At 43.7% G+C, this 17,928-nt stretch overlaps 1 protein-coding gene across 1 annotated transcript in view; it reads right to left on the reverse strand.

The window, feature by feature from the left end:
• The window catches only part of LOC135873590 (dynein axonemal heavy chain 5-like), a 283,929-nt gene that overhangs the window by 154,969 nt on the left and 111,032 nt on the right, over positions 1–17,928 (reverse strand). The window contains exons 42-43 of the mRNA XM_065398212.1: positions 9,440–9,627; positions 8,195–8,389 (exon numbers count right to left, since the gene is read on the reverse strand). Of these exons, the coding sequence (XP_065254284.1) occupies positions 8,195–8,389; positions 9,440–9,627 (383 nt within the window). The remainder of the gene's footprint in view (positions 1–8,194; positions 8,390–9,439; positions 9,628–17,928) is intronic.

A 17,928-nucleotide genomic window follows, 5' to 3' on the forward strand; every position in this document is an offset into this window, starting at 1 on the left:
TCCAGGGGACACATGCACACATTTCAGTGCTGTACTATAGGGATTGAGAAATTATATCTGAGAAGATGAGAGTGAATGTGTGTGTCTGTCTGTTGTAAGGTATAAAAATAAAACTATAAAAGTATGTTCTGTTGAAACCTGTTAGATATATTACAGTGCAAATTGGGGGGGAGAATGTATAAAGAACACCAACAAATTTACTACGTAATAGTTTTTTAAGAATTTATTCAAATGTATTCCAAATACTTTTTGCAAATTTTTGTGGATATATTATTTGTTCTCTAATTAATTGTATTGTTCTCGCTCTCTCTCTCTCCATGAGGCTGACTGGCAGCTGTCATTAACATCTATATTCTAGGGTTTGCATACACAGCTCTGAGGTTTAATTTTGTATAATACTCTTCTGAAAAATCCTGAAAAGACAGAACTTTGGTCTGTGCTTTACTGAGTTTAGCATTCTTGGCACATTTTCATCATCTGATGCAGGATTAGGACACGTGGCTTTGCCATTTCTGCAGCTATGATCATGTCATCTACTGTAATTTTAACTCCTTGAATACGACCAAAGGTCTCTTCATTTTTCTGCTGAAAGACCTCACTTGCAGACTTGATCCCAAATGGCAGATACCAAGAGTGGTCTCTTCCATGTGGAGTGTTGACGGTGAAGACATGTTTATCCATCAAGGATAGTGTAGACATTTGAACACCAAATGGCTCAAAACATGGCCTGTGGTTGTTACAATGTGGTACTGTCTGTGTACAGCTTTATTCAGTTCCTGTAGGTCCAAACATACCTGCAAAGTGCCATTCTTTTTCTTTATGATTTCACGGCTATTAATGTAAGTGTGTGACTTTCTCAACCCAGGTTATGATTTCTGCTTTTTCCATCTGGTGCAAGGTATTCTTAAGTCTGTGTAGTACTGTGAAGGATATATTTCAGCACCTTTGCACAACCAGTAGTTAGAGCCTTGCGTGGATATAAAAATGTGTATCCGCATCCGATCCACAATAATTGTCCGCTGGCCTGGCCGGGGCAGGGGTGACCTGTGGAGCTGTCGGGGGCTGCTCGGGCCGCCCGCCCAGGGCAGGTGGAAGGTCCGCCGCAGCTCCCCACAGCTGCCCGCCTGGCTCCTACCATGGCTGGGCTGCAGTTCTGAGCCGCAACACACCCCACGCCTCCCCCCACCCCCGGCCCCGGCCGGAGCCATGGGAGAGCCATGCTGGCAGCTGTGGGGAGCCTGGGTCCCTCCGGGGCAGGTGGAGGAACCCAGGCTCCCCACAGCTGCCAGTGTGGCTCTCAAGCTCCGAGCCACAAAATAAATAAAGCGACTTTTTAAAAAGTGTGTGTGGGGGGGGGAAAGGCAAAAAACTCAGGATTTTAGTTTTTAGAAACTGAGACATCCCTTCACCCTCCCTCCCCCCGCCGCAAGTTAAAATCCTGCTGCTGGCACAGCCACCCGTGGGAAGGCTCAGCCAGCGGGCGATCAGCCCACGGGGGACAGAGGCAAGTCCCTCCCCAGCATGCCGCGGGCCTGGCCGGGGCAGCAGAGGGCGAACGGTCATCTCTGAGGCGGAGCAGGGGCTGCCTATGCACCCCCTATGCGGAGTCGGGGTGTCGGGGGAAGGGGTGTGTCCGGTCTGGATTCTGGCCTAGGTCCCTGTCTCGGAGCCGGGAGGCCCCCCGACTAGTGTGCCTGCTCCCAGACCTCCGCCTAGGATGGGTGGAGGATCCGTGCTGCAGTTCCTCAAAGCTGCCCGCCCGGCTCTTTCCGTCAGAGCCCTGCACAAATACAAAATGTGTATCTGCATCCGTGCTGATATGCGCAAAAATGGCCCACGGATATAAAGCGGATACCTGCAGATATCTAATCACTATCACCTGGGGATCTGTACAGATGTAATGCTCTCCTTCAAATTCCCAAAGGTCCTCAAATACCATCTTGTATCTGGCAGTCAGGCTTTCCTTGGTGATAGGCTCCATTATTCCTAGACCATAATTTCAGCTTACATTCAGCATTTATTATGCTGTAAGTGAGGTATCTTTTCAGTACCAGGGTAAAGCTGTAATGGTGGATCTAGTATTCAGTGTCAGCTACTCCTCTTGGCTTTATATAGGTCCCTCCAAAGGAGGGTTGCTTTAGGCAAATTGTTCCATGGTTTTTCCTTGACCTAGGTCACCAGCCATAAGAATAAACTGCCCAGGTACAGGAAGTTTTCCCTGCCCCTTTCTAGGCATTCAGCAGCCCCTTTTGCATACTGTGTCATAGATATTTTACCGCCACACTTGCAACAAACCTTTCTGTATGCAGCACAACTTTGTGGGCTATGCACAGTGCTGCCCTACTTTATCCAAGTCTGGTTTGTCTCTCAATTTAGGCTTTGTTTTGAATTTCTTTACAGTGAGGGTGGTGGCATTTACCCCTTCGTAGTTCTAGGAAGATGAATGACATCTGGTTACTTGTCCAGCCTGCTTGTTGGCCATTTCTCTTTATTGTCTGGCTTCCTAGACAAGTCTCTGCTCTGGAGTAAGGGGAGGACCCATCTTGCCTCAAGGAATCAAACTGCCTTAGTTAGCAAGAGCCAGATCAGATTTTCATAGGTATTTAGACACACAAAGATGAAGATAGGTGTCTAGTGGGATTCTCAAAAGCACCTAAGCAGTTTAGGTGCCTAACTCTCATTGAAAATTTGGCATCAAGAATCCAAACATACAGAACTTACAGGGAGAGAAAAATTAGGGGCACCTAAAATAGCTTTTCTGTACTTCAGAGTTCAGTAAGTTGGGACTTTCAAGGGCCAGAAGCAAGTGATGTGTCCCACTGCACAGCTGGAACTCTCACCTTTTCAGTTGGTATCAAGCTCCCGTTACTATTCTAGATGGGTCATGAGATCATCACCATCATCATGTTCCCATTACGCCTCTGCTGTTTAGGGCAGTGATGAAGCTCCTCCACTCCTGTCTGTTTCTGGCAAGTCTTTCATGGTTCCCCAGCTGTGCTCCAGGTTTTTCAGCTCAGCTTCCATAGCTCTTCGCCATGTTGTTTTTGGGCAGGCTCATTTTCACTTGCCTTCAGGTGTCCATCTTATTGCTACTCTGGTGATGGAATCAGTTTCCAACCGAAGCACATGGCCAATCCATCTCCAACGCCTCCTGGCCATGATGGTGCTCAGATCCTCTTGGTTGCACTGTGTCAATAGATCTTGGTTTGAGAGTGTTCTGGGCCAAAAGATACAGAGGATTTTTCTGAGGCAAGTTGTATGGAGTGAAGACAGCTTGGACATGTCATACTTTCTCATTCCCCAGCCTTCTGCACTGTAAAGTAATGTTGAAAGTACACAGCTCTGATAAATCTTGAGTTTGGTTTTGGTGTTGTATTTTGATGATTTCCAGACTGTATTTAAGCTCTTGAAGGTGTTCCTGGCTTTATTGATTTTGTACCCAATATCCTGGCTAGTTTCACCATCCTGACTCATGGTGCTGCCCAAGTATGTGAATGTTTCTACATTGGTGACAACATAATCCTCTATCTGTACTGGTGATGGTGAGGCAATATTAAGGGTCATGATATCTGTCTCATTGCGATTGATTTTCAGTCCAATTTGCTGGCTGAATGCGTTGAGTCGAGTTTTTTTTTTTGTATATGGTGTTGGGTATGTGATAGGAGAGCGAGATCATCTGTGAAGTCCAGGTCTTCAAGGGATGAGAATGCGCCATAGGCTGGTCCTGTGCATGCTATCAAAAGCCTTCTCAAAGTCTATGAAGTTTATGTAGAGCTGCTGTTGCCATTCTAAGCATTGTTCTATTATGTTTCGTAGAGTGAAGATCTGGTCTGTGCATCCATGCCCTTTCAGAAAACCTGCTTGCTCTTCTCTGAGAAAATTATCAACTGCCTCTGATATACGCTGGACTATGATCTTACACAATACTTTGCTTGGCACAGATAAAAGTGTGATACAATGCCAGTTATTACAATCACTGAGAGTTCCTTTCTTTGGTATCTTCACTATAACCCCATTGGTCCACTCACCTGGCACTTTTTCCCTTTCCCAGACTGATGTAAATAGAGGGGCCAGGATAGATGCTGCTAACTCAGGATTTACCTTGAACAATTTGCATTCCAGTTATCCTTACCAAGAGCTTTCCCATTTTTTAAGGATTTGATGGCTTGAATGATCTCTTCCTTTGTTGGGGTGTCTGTGTTGATATCAAGATTGTCTTCTTCCTCCTGGATGTTTGCTTCCTCTTTAGGTGGCTCTCTGTTCCGCAATTCTTTTAAATGCTTTGTCCGGCGCATTTCTTGTTCTTTTTCTGTTAGTAGGTGGCCTTGTTTGTCCTTGATGAGAGTATTTGTTGGTCTGCTGTTTACCACTGATAAGTCGGTAGATGGTTCCTTGTTCAACACGAGCAGCTGCATCCTCTGCTTGTGTTGTCAGATTATCAATATAATGTCATTTGTCCGCTCTCACAAGAGCATAAGAACATATTCATGTTCACAAGAACATAAGAATGGACATATTGGGTCCATCTAGCCCAGGAATCTGTCTTCTGACAGTGGCCAGAGCCAAATGCTTCACAAGGAATTAACAGAACATGGCAATTTTGAGTGATCCATCCCTCATTGTCCAGTCCCAGCTTCTGGAAGTTGGAAGTTTATGGACACCAGGAGCATGGGGTTACATCCCTGACTATCTTGATAGCCACTGATGGACCTGTGCTCCATGAACTTATCTAATTCTTTTCTGAAGTCAGTTGTACTTTTGGCCTTCACAACACCCCATGGCAACGAGTTCCACACGGTGATTGTGCATTGTCTGAAGAAGTACTTCCTTATGTTTGTGTTAAACCTGCTACCTACTCATTTCATTCGGTGACCCCCTTGTTCTTGTGTTATGTGAAGGGGTAAATAATCTTTCCAATTCACTCTCTCCATACTGTTCATGATTTTATAGACCTGTATCATATTGTCCCTTAATCATCTCTTTTCTAAGCTGAACAGTCCCAGTCTTTTTAATCTCTCCTCGTATAGAAGCTGTTTCATATGCCTAATCACTTTTGTTGCCCTTCTCTGCACTTTTTCCAATTCTAATATACCTTTTTTGAGATAGAACGACCAGAACTGCATGCATTATTCAAGGTGTGGGTGCACCATGCATTTATATAGTGGCATTATTATTATATTTTCCTTTCCTAACATTCTGTTACCTTTTTCACTGATGCTGCACTTTGAGTGGATATTTTCAGAGAACTATCTACGATGACTCCAAGATCTGTTTCTTGAGTTGTAACAGACCCCATCATTTTAAATGTATAGTTGGGATTATGTTTTCCAGTGTGCAGTACTTTGCACTTATCAACACTGAATTTCATCTGCCATTTTGTCACCAGTCAAGTGAGATCTCTTTGCAACTCTTCACTATCAGCTTTGGATTTATCTATCTTGGATTATGAGCTATCTAGTCACATAATCATACACAGTCACAGCATGGCCCTAGTCCCATACTGGGATATTCAGGAGTTTGCCAGTCTAAATAACACAGATGCACAGAAGCTCTGGTAAGTAAACCATTTAGACATCTGAGTAAATCCTCTCCACGTCACATTAGCCAGTGCTCTCCCAGTGCACATTTGTGCTAGGCTTACTACAGGTAAACTGGACGAGGGGTAGAGAGTAGATAAAACCTGGCTATGGTCATCCAGAGAAGTTGTTATTCCCCTACCTAAAAGGAGTGGTACATAGGAACTCCAGCAGGTCCCTCAAGTTAATCCATCACCTTATCTGGAGCAAGCATGTTGTTACAGAAGGAGATTGTCATGCACAGGCAGGACAAGCTGGCATACTGTAATGAGCCAGCAGATGGTAGCACTTCCAAGCACCAGAAGGAAGGGATAGCCTGGAGCAAACCTCTCCAATGGCCAATGATTCCCTCTGCTAATGGTAGGTACAGAAGGCCTAGCAAGGAGTCATCAGTATACTATGCATACACACACAGTGCACTGTCCCACAGAGACCCCCTTGGAGTGAGGGGAACTGAGGTACCACAAACAGGACACACAGGTAGTGAACAGCCACTAACCAGCCAGGAACTTTCACCTAGGACACCCACCATCAACAGCCGATCAACAGACAGTATCAGACTCCTGACAAGGATACAGAATCAGCACCTGGAGCTGCCAAGGCAACCGTCCCAACATACAAGCGACCCAGCCAAATAACCACCAACACATAGGATGTGGTGGTCATTTCAAAAAACTCCAGAGGGCACTCACACTGAAAAGCAACAGCCATCCCTTCCAAGGCTGGACAAAATATTAGGGGTGAAATTCCATATTGCTCCACATACAGTGTCCCAGTTCTAATGTCTGTGAATGTACCTCCCAATACAGTGAAGAGAACCATGTCCAAAACAGAAACTAACAGAAACAACACAGACAAACCATTCAGACAAGAAGAAAATCCAATACAACATCCCACTGAGACTGACCCTGAGGAAACAGGCCAGACCATGTCCAATACAATATCTCTGCAGATATCTGTGTTGCTGACCCAGGAAATGGTGCGTACACACAGTATTCCTAAACTTCATGACAAATCTGTACTCAGCACAGGGTTTCTCTGCGGCAAGTCATCTCATTCCACAACACCCTCTGACACAGTGAAGCCCTTTCTCCCAAGGTGCTGGAAGATGTCTCTACAGAAAAAACAGTCTGGTTACCTCAAAGGGCCTGCTATAAAGCGAAAAGTGGACAGATGGCTGGACTGATGAAGCAGGATCATAAGCAATATGTAAATTGTTACCAATGATGCTGGATCAATATATGGGACTGTATGGGACGTTCACAGACAAGGCAGACCCTCTGGCAATATTACAGGAAAGATAGCAGCTGACATGACCCGTCAGAAAATCAATTTGCAGCCGAGAGCTGCTATATGAGTGAAATTAACCTGAAACAAAAATCATACTAATGTTGTCAAAAATAACGAGGCAAGGCAGTTCACAGAGTCTGGGGGTGGAGGTGGGGGTGGAAGAATTAATACATGGAGAGAGAAAAACATCCCAACCTGTACATTTCTTTTCTCTGAAATAATGGGTGTGATTCACCCCTGGGTTGCTCAAATTGTATGCCAAGATAACTCCACTGAAGTCAATGGAGATACCATGGGGTAGAACTGGAGTAATGCAGTGGTGAAGCTGGCCCAATATGACTCTTCAATGGGTCCCAAACTGCAGGATACCTAGGCTTTGGCTACACTAGCACTTTTGTCGGCAAAACTTTTGTCGGTCAGGGGCTGTGAACGCCCCCCCCGACCCGACCAACATAAGTTTCACCAACAAAAGAACCGGTGTGGACAGTGCTGTGTCAGTGGGAGACACTCTCCCGCCGACACAGCTACCACCACTCGTTGGAGGTGGTTTAATGATGCCGGCAGGAGAGCTCTCTCCCACCGGCATAGAGCGGCTACACGGGAGACCTTACAGCGGTGCAGCTGCAGTGATACAGCTGTGCTGCTGTAAGGTCCGTAACGTAGACATAGCCCTAGTTTGTGTTTTGCCTCAATGTTCACATCTCCTCTCTCTGGATATCTCCCCTTTGAGAGCCCCTAGTGGGCATCCAGGGCAGAAAACTCAGAATTCAGCAATTTCTGTATAGATTCTCACCAAAAACCTGTACCTTTGTCTGCATTTAAATAACTCTCACTAGATAAAATGGTAACACCCAGCAAGATGTGCCAAACACAGAAATGTGATTGTTGGACATTGTAAAATAAGTTATAATTCATAAAATTCAATACCCCTTTTTGACTATATATACACACAGAGACACACTTCTGTAGCAAATAACCAAAATCAGAAGGAAGAAAAAAGTTTTTAAGAGCAATGGGTGAAAAATTTGGCTTCTACCAACATAACTGCAAACTGTCCCTGATATTTCATCCCTTAAAACTTGAGTTTTTAATTAAAAAACAAAACAAACCTCCCCCACACACACCAAATCAACAAGCTTCTGTTAGTAGGTAAAGTACTCTGAAAATTAGAATAACACAATTATTTAAGATCCAGTTGCTAGTATATTCTGATCTGTGAACCTAACCAAAAAAGTAGGCTTACTCAACTTCAAACTAGTAATACACACAAAAAGTGTTAACTATTCGCTTACAGCAGTGGCTTACTCCTAAACAAATGTTTATTTCACCTGTTTAGATAACTGTTCTTCGCAAAGTTTGTAGAGTGTGTAAAATTTTCGACTAAGGATTTGATTGTCTCGGAAACCTGCACTTGCCAGCTTGACTCTCATAATGATACCACGGTCAGGCACCATCATAGCTACTGTACGGAACTGAATCTTTAGATTTTCTGGAAGTTCCTGTCGCCCTGCATAGCCAGGATTCTGAAAGACACAGAGTGCAAAATAATAAATTATCACTTACTCTCAGTGTGAGCAGAGGGTTTATTTTTTTCTGGATATTACTTGATATAAACATGGGAGTGAAGGAATATGACAACCAGAGCATACAGCACTCACATACCATTATCCAATTTCATCTAAAATACTGCAGCTCATGCAATATGTAATATCACGCCCCCTATTCTGAGACCACGGGAATGTCTAGTAAATGTGTTGCTTTGGCAAATCACAGTAATATTATTAATATTTTTTAAAGTAAACAATTTAAAATAAAGATAAGTGCCTCGATCTTCAATTATGATTGAGGAACACTCAGCACAGCTTTATGCTCCCCTGTCCCTGTAACCATTATGCTGGCAGGCTGAAGTTCTGCACTGCTGCCCTGCCCAGGAGGAATCCTCCAGTGGCCAATTAAACTGGATCTTAGGCAGCTTTGTGCCACCCCTAAATACTGGAGGGCTGACACCAGAAATTCTAAATTCTGATGAAGAGGTTGATGAAAGAGCCGACTGTGTGTCCTTTTTTTCGTTCCTGTTTGTAAAAATATTTAGTACTTGGATTTCGTCTCAGCCTGACAAGTTTTCAATATCCAATTTAAAAAAAACCACCCTGAAACATGTGGTTTATGATGGAAATATGACTCGTATTCAGCACAGCAAGTCCTATGTTCCTATTAGAGATAAGGGCAACAGAGGATGTCAATATTATTTATGAGCCCGCACACTATCAGTCAAATCCTGATTGCTTTACTCATATAAGTAGTTCCACTGACTACATACAAAAAGAACAGGAGTACTTGTGGCACCTTAGAGACTAACAAATTTATTAGCGCATAAGCTTTCGCTAATAAATTTGCGCTAATAAATTTGTTAGTCTCTAAGGTGCCACAAGTACTCCTGTTCTTTTTGAGGATACAGACTAACACGGCTGCTACTCTGAAACCTGACTACATACAAATAGTCCCATAAGACTATTTTGTGGGTAAAGGAAACAGGAGTCTGTCCTCTGATGCTATGATTCACACATACATACCATAGTCAGAAATATGCCAAATTCTCTGTCCATGTCAACAACATCACCATCAGTAAAGATGAACTGGAGCTTCTTATTTTTCTTACACTGAAGCACAATATAGATCTGCTGAGCAGCTACTGATAGAACAGGAAGTTCAATGCGATTAAATTCATCAAAGCAACCCCATGCACCCGACTGGGCTAAACCTAGGAGAAAATGAGTGGGGAAACCACAAGAATTTTGTTAGATATAGTACATCAGGCCATACATAAAGTACAGTATATTTTGGATATATAATGTAGCATGAGAAAAACTAAGAGAATGTGATAAAACATAAGGAGGAAAAACTCAAAATAAATCAGCTTACCCATTAGAACCACCCAGGGAAACACTCCTCAATAAAATAGATGTATGAACACCTTTGCAGGGAATCCTATGCTTTTACAGCTACCATTATCAAAGCCAGGGACCACTGTAAATATTATATTTATATACAGCACCTATGGGCAAAAAAAAAAAAAAAAAAGGCCCACCATCCTTTGCAGTGCATGGAGAACCAAGAGTTCATAGGGTCAAGAACAGGATTGTATGAAGTTGTGTTTGAGAGGGGTTCACTTGAAGTAGAGCTTGGGACCACATCCAGATATCATTGTACTCCTGATAGCACCACAACTGTACTCAGTTTTTTATAGTAACCAATGCACATAGCAAGAACTGAATGGAAAACAGAGTTCTCCTCCTGAAGAACTAACAATCTGAAGTCACACACCATTACAACAAATGCACATAACAGGCCATGGAGTGGAATTGTGGGCTGATGTTATAAACCTCAGGTATACTTTAAGAGGGTCAAATCCCTCCATTTCTGCATCAAGTCCAAGTCACCAGGCTCATAGCAGGGGATTTTACAGTTATGGATGAGGGAAGAAATTCTCTCCCAAGTTGTGGTGTGGCAGTGAAGGTGCTGCAGTAGCCCCTTCTGCTATTTCACTCCCACCCCAAGAGAGGCAACAGCCAGTAAATGTGTGCAGGAGCTGATCCACTGTCTCCTCTCCTCAGTGGTGCAAGTAGAAATCATTTCTTGCTGGTACACTGCACTCATGGGAGGGACACAAAGGGGGGGGAGGGGCACATGACCTCCCCAGGTGACCCCTCCTGCCCCACCCCCAGCCCGCAACCCCACGCTCTTCCCATCCCCTCCCTATGATCCACATCCATCGCACACTACCTGTGGGGGGGGAGCTCTGTCCTCCTCCCAGTGCGCCAGAGACTTCTGCTGTACAGACCCTGGGCAGGAGGACTCAGGAGATGCAGCTGCATGGAAGGGCTGGGAGGGCGGGGCTGGGGGCGGTACAGCCACGCCGGAGGAGCTGCTGGCGTTCTGCTCCTTTCCCCACTGGGAACCGCAGCAGGGAAAGGAGCAGAATTCCTCGGGCGGCTGTACTGCCCCCAGCCTCGCACCCCCAGCCCTGACCTCCAGCGGGGCTGCTGTACAGACGGAGGAGACACAGCTCCGTGGAAGGGAAGGGGGCAGGGCTGGGCTCCTCCTCTATCTTTCCGGTACACCATACCAGCTATAAATATCTTACTGGTACGACATACCGGACTGTACCACCATACTTGCACCACTGCCTCTCCTCTCACAGCCCACTACTGCCCCATCTCCAAACCTTGATGCACTTGGATAGAGGGAACCTTAGCGGGTGGTCCCTGTGAAGCGGCCTCTGTGCAGACTCACTAAATCCTGCCTGCTCTTGTGCAGCAGAATATCCCCCATTCTCCCGCAGGAAGGATCTCCATGGACATCTGGATTTAGCCCAGACAGTAGTTTGGAGCAGAAGATGGCTAACTCCTGGTAACGACTGATTGGGAGGCCATTCCAAGTATAGAGGGGGGCATGGAGGAAGGTATTACATTGGGAGTGGATAAAGAAACAAGGATCATTGTGCAGTAGAGGGAGTGACCTGGGATGAGATGCGAAGAGAGAAGACTAGAGCTGTAAGCTAGAATGGAGCTGTGGAGTGCTTTAAAGACAAGGACAAGAAACTCAAACTGAACACACACAAAAAGAGAAGGAGCCAGGACAAAGATTTAAGATGCGGGGAAAGAGGTGAGAGGGAAATGACATTGGTGGCATCCTTTTGGACAGACTGTAGAGGGAAGGGATGAGGTACAGAGAGGCCAGAGGTTCAGACTGTCATGGTACCCAAGGAGGAAGAAATAGAGAATGTGGCTATTCTACCTGAAAGACTATTTACACCAATTTTTAATATAGTACTATTTTATATTCTTTGTATGGAATGCTCTATTTTAAAAAATTCTCTAACGTGCAACCACTATAAGAAGAAAACAGACAGGGCCCTGTATATGCCATGATTCTCCATATTCATATTCTGTATTTTTCCCTCCTCGGGTACCATCTGAATGCCATATTATCCAGCCCTTGCCAGAGAATTGTCCTACAGAATCTAAGCTTTCATTTAAAAATTTTGTTAGCCCTTATTGTTATGAAAAAAATCTTTACAAACATAAACCAACTCTCAATCAATGTAGGGCTGTCTTCCTGCAGACAGTGTGAAATAATATCGGAGAGTTGTGTGCAGTGCTATTCATCTCAATGGGTGGCTAACAATGAAATCTAAAATGTACAATTCAAAACCTGACTCGGGAGAGCATTTCTATTCAGGAAGGGTACCTAAGCATGTGCTCAATTTTCAGCATGTGCTTAAGTGCTTTGCTTAAAAGGGGAGAGGGATTTAAGAGCATGCTTAAATACTTTCCTAAATCGGGGCCCAAATGTCAACTCTGTTAACTACTTCACTGCTGATATGTTTAGCAGAAACATCCAGCTAATATGTTTATCCCACAATGACAAGCTGCCTCTGAAAACCTCAACTGTCCAAAACCCAAAATACCCCAATCTAGCTGCCAAAAATTCCAGCTTTAGCCCTGAGGATAGCTAACGCAGTTACTCACTGTCCATACAGAAACATGCAGTATATTGAAAGCATTAAATGCTGAAACAGTGGAAATGGAAATTGAATTTAATATCAAAATAAAATGCACAGGGGTTTTTATACTGGGTATATTTTTCCTTTTCATATTTAATTTAAAAACTCTTCCTTTTTAATTTAAATAAAGCTGCTACAGAATTTTTCATCTGTTGCACCAAAGTGCTGAGGAATCAGGGCCCTTCTGCAGAATTTAGGTCTAACTTGCCTCAGATTACATGGGGTATAGAAAACATATGTCTCATACATATATACTAGCCAAACCTATGATGAGATATGTAACACTGGCTTTGGCAGGCCACATTTCACTTTATTAATTAAGAACCTATCTTAATTTCACCACTGGAGCTTTTAAAAAGAATATAACAGAAATAAAACTCAGAGTCTTATAACTGGTTAGGACAAAAAAAGTTAAACATGTCAGGAAACCTACTCCCTGCTTCAGAGGCGTAGCGAGCGCCCTCCGTACCCTCCGACCGGAGGGGGCCCCGCAAGGAAGGGGGCCCCTAAAAGTGGCAAAATAAATACCGCATTCCAGTTTCTGCATTGTAAGGGGCCCCGCCCGGACATATGTTCGGAGGGGGCCACCGTTCGGAGGAGGCCACGTTCTTTGTTGCTACGGCCCTGCCCTGCTCCTCCCCACCCCAACCAGCAGACCTTTATCAACAAAGCATATGTCCTACAAGAGGCATTAGTGGCTTTGTGATGTTCAACAATAGTATGTTCAGGGTCCTCAGATTTTTCATGCCAATGTTTGCCGCACAGGTGAAATAAATCAAGGGCTGATTTTATAGATTCTGCAGAAGCTGTTTTCCCACAAAATTCCAAGAAACTGAAAATACCCAGTTTTTTTGTGCATATGCATTTACATACACACACACACACACACACACACACACACACACACAATATGTTAATATAGACTGCATGTAAATTGCATTCTTTGGGTGAGAGCATCCCTCTGGTGTTAAAAACTGTACCAGGGGACTCTGTGGTAAGAAATCTTTATGAGGATTTCGTCACAGCATCCCATGGAGAGGAGGGATTGACCCCTCTGCATAAAAGGCCACAGGTCCATTCCCAAACCTGGCAGATCTACATGGAAGCCCAATGCTTCTACAACAACTCTGGGCCCCAGCAGGCTGCTCCTTGTCACTCTGGCTGCAGTGGCTCCTAGGACTCCAGAGGGAGACTGTAGAAAAGTTATTACAATTTGGGGCTGTATTACCTTTTCCAGGTTTCTCCACAAACCTGGACACACTGGATGATGTGCAAACCCACCTGGCCCACCCAGTTTTCTCCCCCCCAAGTTTACACTGTCAGGCCTCCTTAGGGTCCACGTGTGTGCCAGGGTTGCAGTGGAAGAAAACCATGCCAAAGAGTGGCCGAGCCTCCTTCTGGGTAAAGAGGGGAGATCTTTCCACAGAGGGTCCTCATCATGTGTGGATCTAGGGAAGGGAGATGATCCAGTACTTTCATTGTATCTCGTTTAGCTCGTCCATGTGAATGGCTAACTCTTTTCTAATGTGATGGCTTTTTTAAAGATATGATGGAGCCAATTCCCCACAGTGCTACGCTGGTTTTAAATCAGTGAAATTCCATTAATTGTAATGGTGGTATACTGGTGTAAATTGGATGAGCATAGTCATGAATCCACCTCATACCTTCATTTGACTAAATTCTTTTTTCTTACTTGGCTTTTGTGAGCACATGAACAGGGTCATTTTACAGTTTTAGTGGTTATTTTATCAATTCTTTGCAAGTAAATACAATAGCACAGACTTTACAGAGTAACTGGATTATGTTTAAGAATTATATACAGCAGCATAGATTATATCATGCGCTATCAATTTTTGGAAGATAAATAATGCTGTCTCTCTCCCAGGGCCTCTACTTTATTAATAATTAATTAACATAAAAAAGCAATGGTGTTAAGTATTTAAATTAAAGGTTCTGTCCATCAACCATTATGCATAGGAGTATGAGGAGGGGAGTTCACAGTGAATAATGTAATTAATAGGAATGTACTGTGATAATGGAGAACCAGCAGAGTCATGTATCCATGTGAGGTCTCATGTGTTGTCCACAATCCAATTGGGAATATCGCTGGTTTTGTTGACAAGCTTGCATTCAAGAGCACAATGAGATTTTGTTTCTTGATCCCTGTTACCTTCATCTTTGGCAGGCTAGTTACAAGTATGTTTGTTAGGAAGTTAAGAGCTTTCTCTTAGAACTTCATCTAGTAAGTCTCTTAGAAATGACCTTCTCCATATCCCTCGGGAACAGGAATCTTGAAAAAATGTTGTTACCAAGATATCATGATATTTAATACACAGTTCCAAAAAGTAGTTAAACTACTGCATGCACATGCACACAGAAACAATAAACATGCTGCTGGTTTTGTTCTCTCCCACCTCTTGTTTCTCCCTTGTTTCATTTTTGCTTCAGCAAATTCCTTCATTTTCATTACCTCTCTCCTGTTTTGCAATTTCTGTCTTCGCTTTTCTCCCTTTTCTGTTATCTCTGTCACTTTCTTTTCTGTAGTCTCATTCTCCCTTGCCTCTGCCACGTTTCTTTGTGTCTGCTTTATTCTCAGTTTTCCCTAATTCCTCTTAGAGGCCCTCCCATCTCTCTTCTCCTAGCCCTCTTTCTCTCTTTCCCACCTTGGGTTGTGAATACATCAGCTATCACAACCCAACCAATACTTGTCAATTCTTGGAGACTGTAATAACAGCAGAACAGTTGTTCTTTTCATAACAACAGAATATGAAAAGAATTATCTTCTATTTTAATTCTATATCTCTCCATAAAAATTTACCTATTCAATTTATGTGATATTACAGTGATTAGGGAAAAATGGCAAAGTTCCAGGGTCAAATCCTACTCTTTGCTATATTGGTGTAATTTTGCAGGCTCTCCAACAAAGTCAGTGGAGTTACTCCAGATTTACAGCAATGTAAATGAAGCCAGAATTCTGACTCCCCCATGTTTGGTACAGTCAGAGCTATATCACAGATTCCACATGAAATACAATCCTGTATGGACATTAACAGTATTAAGCTTTTTCTAAATTGGCATTGAATAACATTTGTGAATGTTATTACAATTAATCCACTGAATTAAGAGAATTTATGGATATTACACAAGCCATACAGATCTAATTCTTACATTTAAAATTGCCTGGAATATTTTCAGATACCATACTGCCATAATGAAGCAAAGATTTTAATAGATTCTTCCATTTGAGGGACAAAGATACTCAGAGCACTAAAGATCCAATCCTACCCCTTTAAAAGCATTTCAAAAACTTCCATTTTCTTCAGTGGTGCAGGATTGGATCCCTTTCTGAAGTATTTTTCCTCTATGTAGACAGAGAGAATGTGATGAGTTTTCAAAGATCCAGACCAGTCAACAGAGTTACATTGGGGATGGATTTGGACCTAGATGTTTTCTGTTTTAAGTGACATACTTTTATTGTAAGTTATCAGGTTCCATTCTAAAAACTATTTTTGCAACAATGATCACTTTGGGGAAATAACAGGAAAAAAATAAAACATGCAATTCTTTAACATAAGTGTACGTTGTTGGATAGAATATTGACATTTTATGCATACTGTGAGCTGTGTATGAAATTATCTTAAAATTACTTTGTCTTTATAATGGTGAAATTCAATTCTGGTCAGATTTTTTTTCCCTTTGGAAGGAAATAATAATTTGTTTTGTATTGCCACCTGCTGGAAAAGTTGAGAGTGCCTAAGAATTGGGAGGCCTGATTTTCAGAGGAGCTGAGCATTCCACAACTCCCAATGAAATCTGGCCCTTGCAAAATAATTTCACTTGTGCAAAAAAGGACAGTGTGAGGGGGTGTCTACCCCACATAAGGCCTGAGTAGGAAAAAGGGGCCAGACCTGGAAGAGAGTCACTGATAAGGCCTAATAGCTGATGAAGCCCAGCCGGGGGAGGAGCTAGGATAGGCATAAAAAGAGAGACCAACCATGGGGTGAGCAACTGAAAGAGAGTGGTCTGGAGCTAATCCCCGAGATGAGCCATAAGGAGGCTCTTCAGCAGTAAGTAGTAAACGCTGTGACAATTTGGTGGCAAATATGTGTATGACGGTTGCCCCTGGTACAAGGGGAGCGTGAGAGACCATAGTAGCAAGTTTAGGAAAAAAGAGACAATGGAGCCACAGGGCATGGGAGACCTTTTTTGGAAAAGGCCAGTAACCTTCTGAGCTGTACCTCAGCGATTTCACTCCCATTTAACTGAGGAAGAAAAGCAACCAACGGGGATCAATGCACTGCTTACACAGGTCCTGCAGAAGCAACAGAAACAGCGGGGGTATTTAATGAAACTGGTGCACCAGCAACAATATTTATTTAAGATCCTCTGGGAAGTGAAGAGGTTGGGAGTGGAAAAGAAGTTCCAGGGCCAGGAGGCCGGTGACCAGGCCAAGAGAGTGCTATGCCTGGGGGCAGAAGGGACACCTGAAAAGGGAATGCCCCTACATATAAGGACAAGAAAGCTAGTAATGAAGTGAGGGATGTAGGAAAGCCTCAGAAAGTCCCACCTGCTGAGGGAGTAGGAAAAGAAGGGACCTGTTTTTCCTGTAGGGAATGGGGACATGTGAGGAGGCATTGTCCCTTCAAGAAAAAAGAAAGCAGTCAGGAAAAGGGCATAGTGTCAGTAAAGCAACAGAAGGAAGAGCCAGAGGCCCATTGTGTGTGCACAGTGGTTGTAAAGAAGGTGTGGGAATTGTGAGGATGGAAAGTGAGGAGAAATTGGAGGGAAGAAAGAGTCCCCAAAAGACAAAGTTAAATGATACTGAGACCAATACGGAGGGTGACCAGAATACAGTGGGAACTCAAACCCTGATCAAAAGGGTGGTGGGAAAATCTGCGGAACAAAGGCAAAAACAACAAGAGAAGTTAGTAGCTGCAGAGCAAGCTTTGCGAACTGCCTTGCAAGACTTAGAATTTCAGAGGGATACGTATCAGAACACAGTGGAGGAGAAGGGTAGACTGCTTCTCATGGTGGACAATCTGGAAGAGGAACGAGATGACTGGTGGGCCCAGCTCCGACAACTCCAGGGGAGAAGGCATCCGTATTCCTGAGGGTTACAGGGTTACCTCGGAGCGTATGTGATGGGGGTCTACCCCACACAAGACCTGAGTAGGGAAAAAGGGCCAATTAACCGTGGAGGAGAGTCAAGACTGAGAAGGTCCAATAGCTGATGAAGCCCAGCTGGGGGAGGAGCTGGGATAGGCATAGAGGGAGAGAGACCACAGGGTGAACAACTGAAGCAGGGGGGCATCAGACCAATTGAGCGCTAATCCCCAAGAGGAGCCACAAGGAACAAACCCTGTGACAGACAGGCACAGCAAGTGAACTGCCAGCCTTATAGGACATTAGAGCCATATTAATTACTAGGAAATATTCAGGTACATTCACACAGCATACGACGACAGTGCTTGAATCAAGTGTAGAAGAAGCCATTAT

The sequence above is a fragment of the Emys orbicularis genome, chromosome 2, assembly GCF_028017835.1.
Source record: "Emys orbicularis isolate rEmyOrb1 chromosome 2, rEmyOrb1.hap1, whole genome shotgun sequence".
NCBI lineage: Eukaryota > Metazoa > Chordata > Testudines > Emydidae > Emys > Emys orbicularis.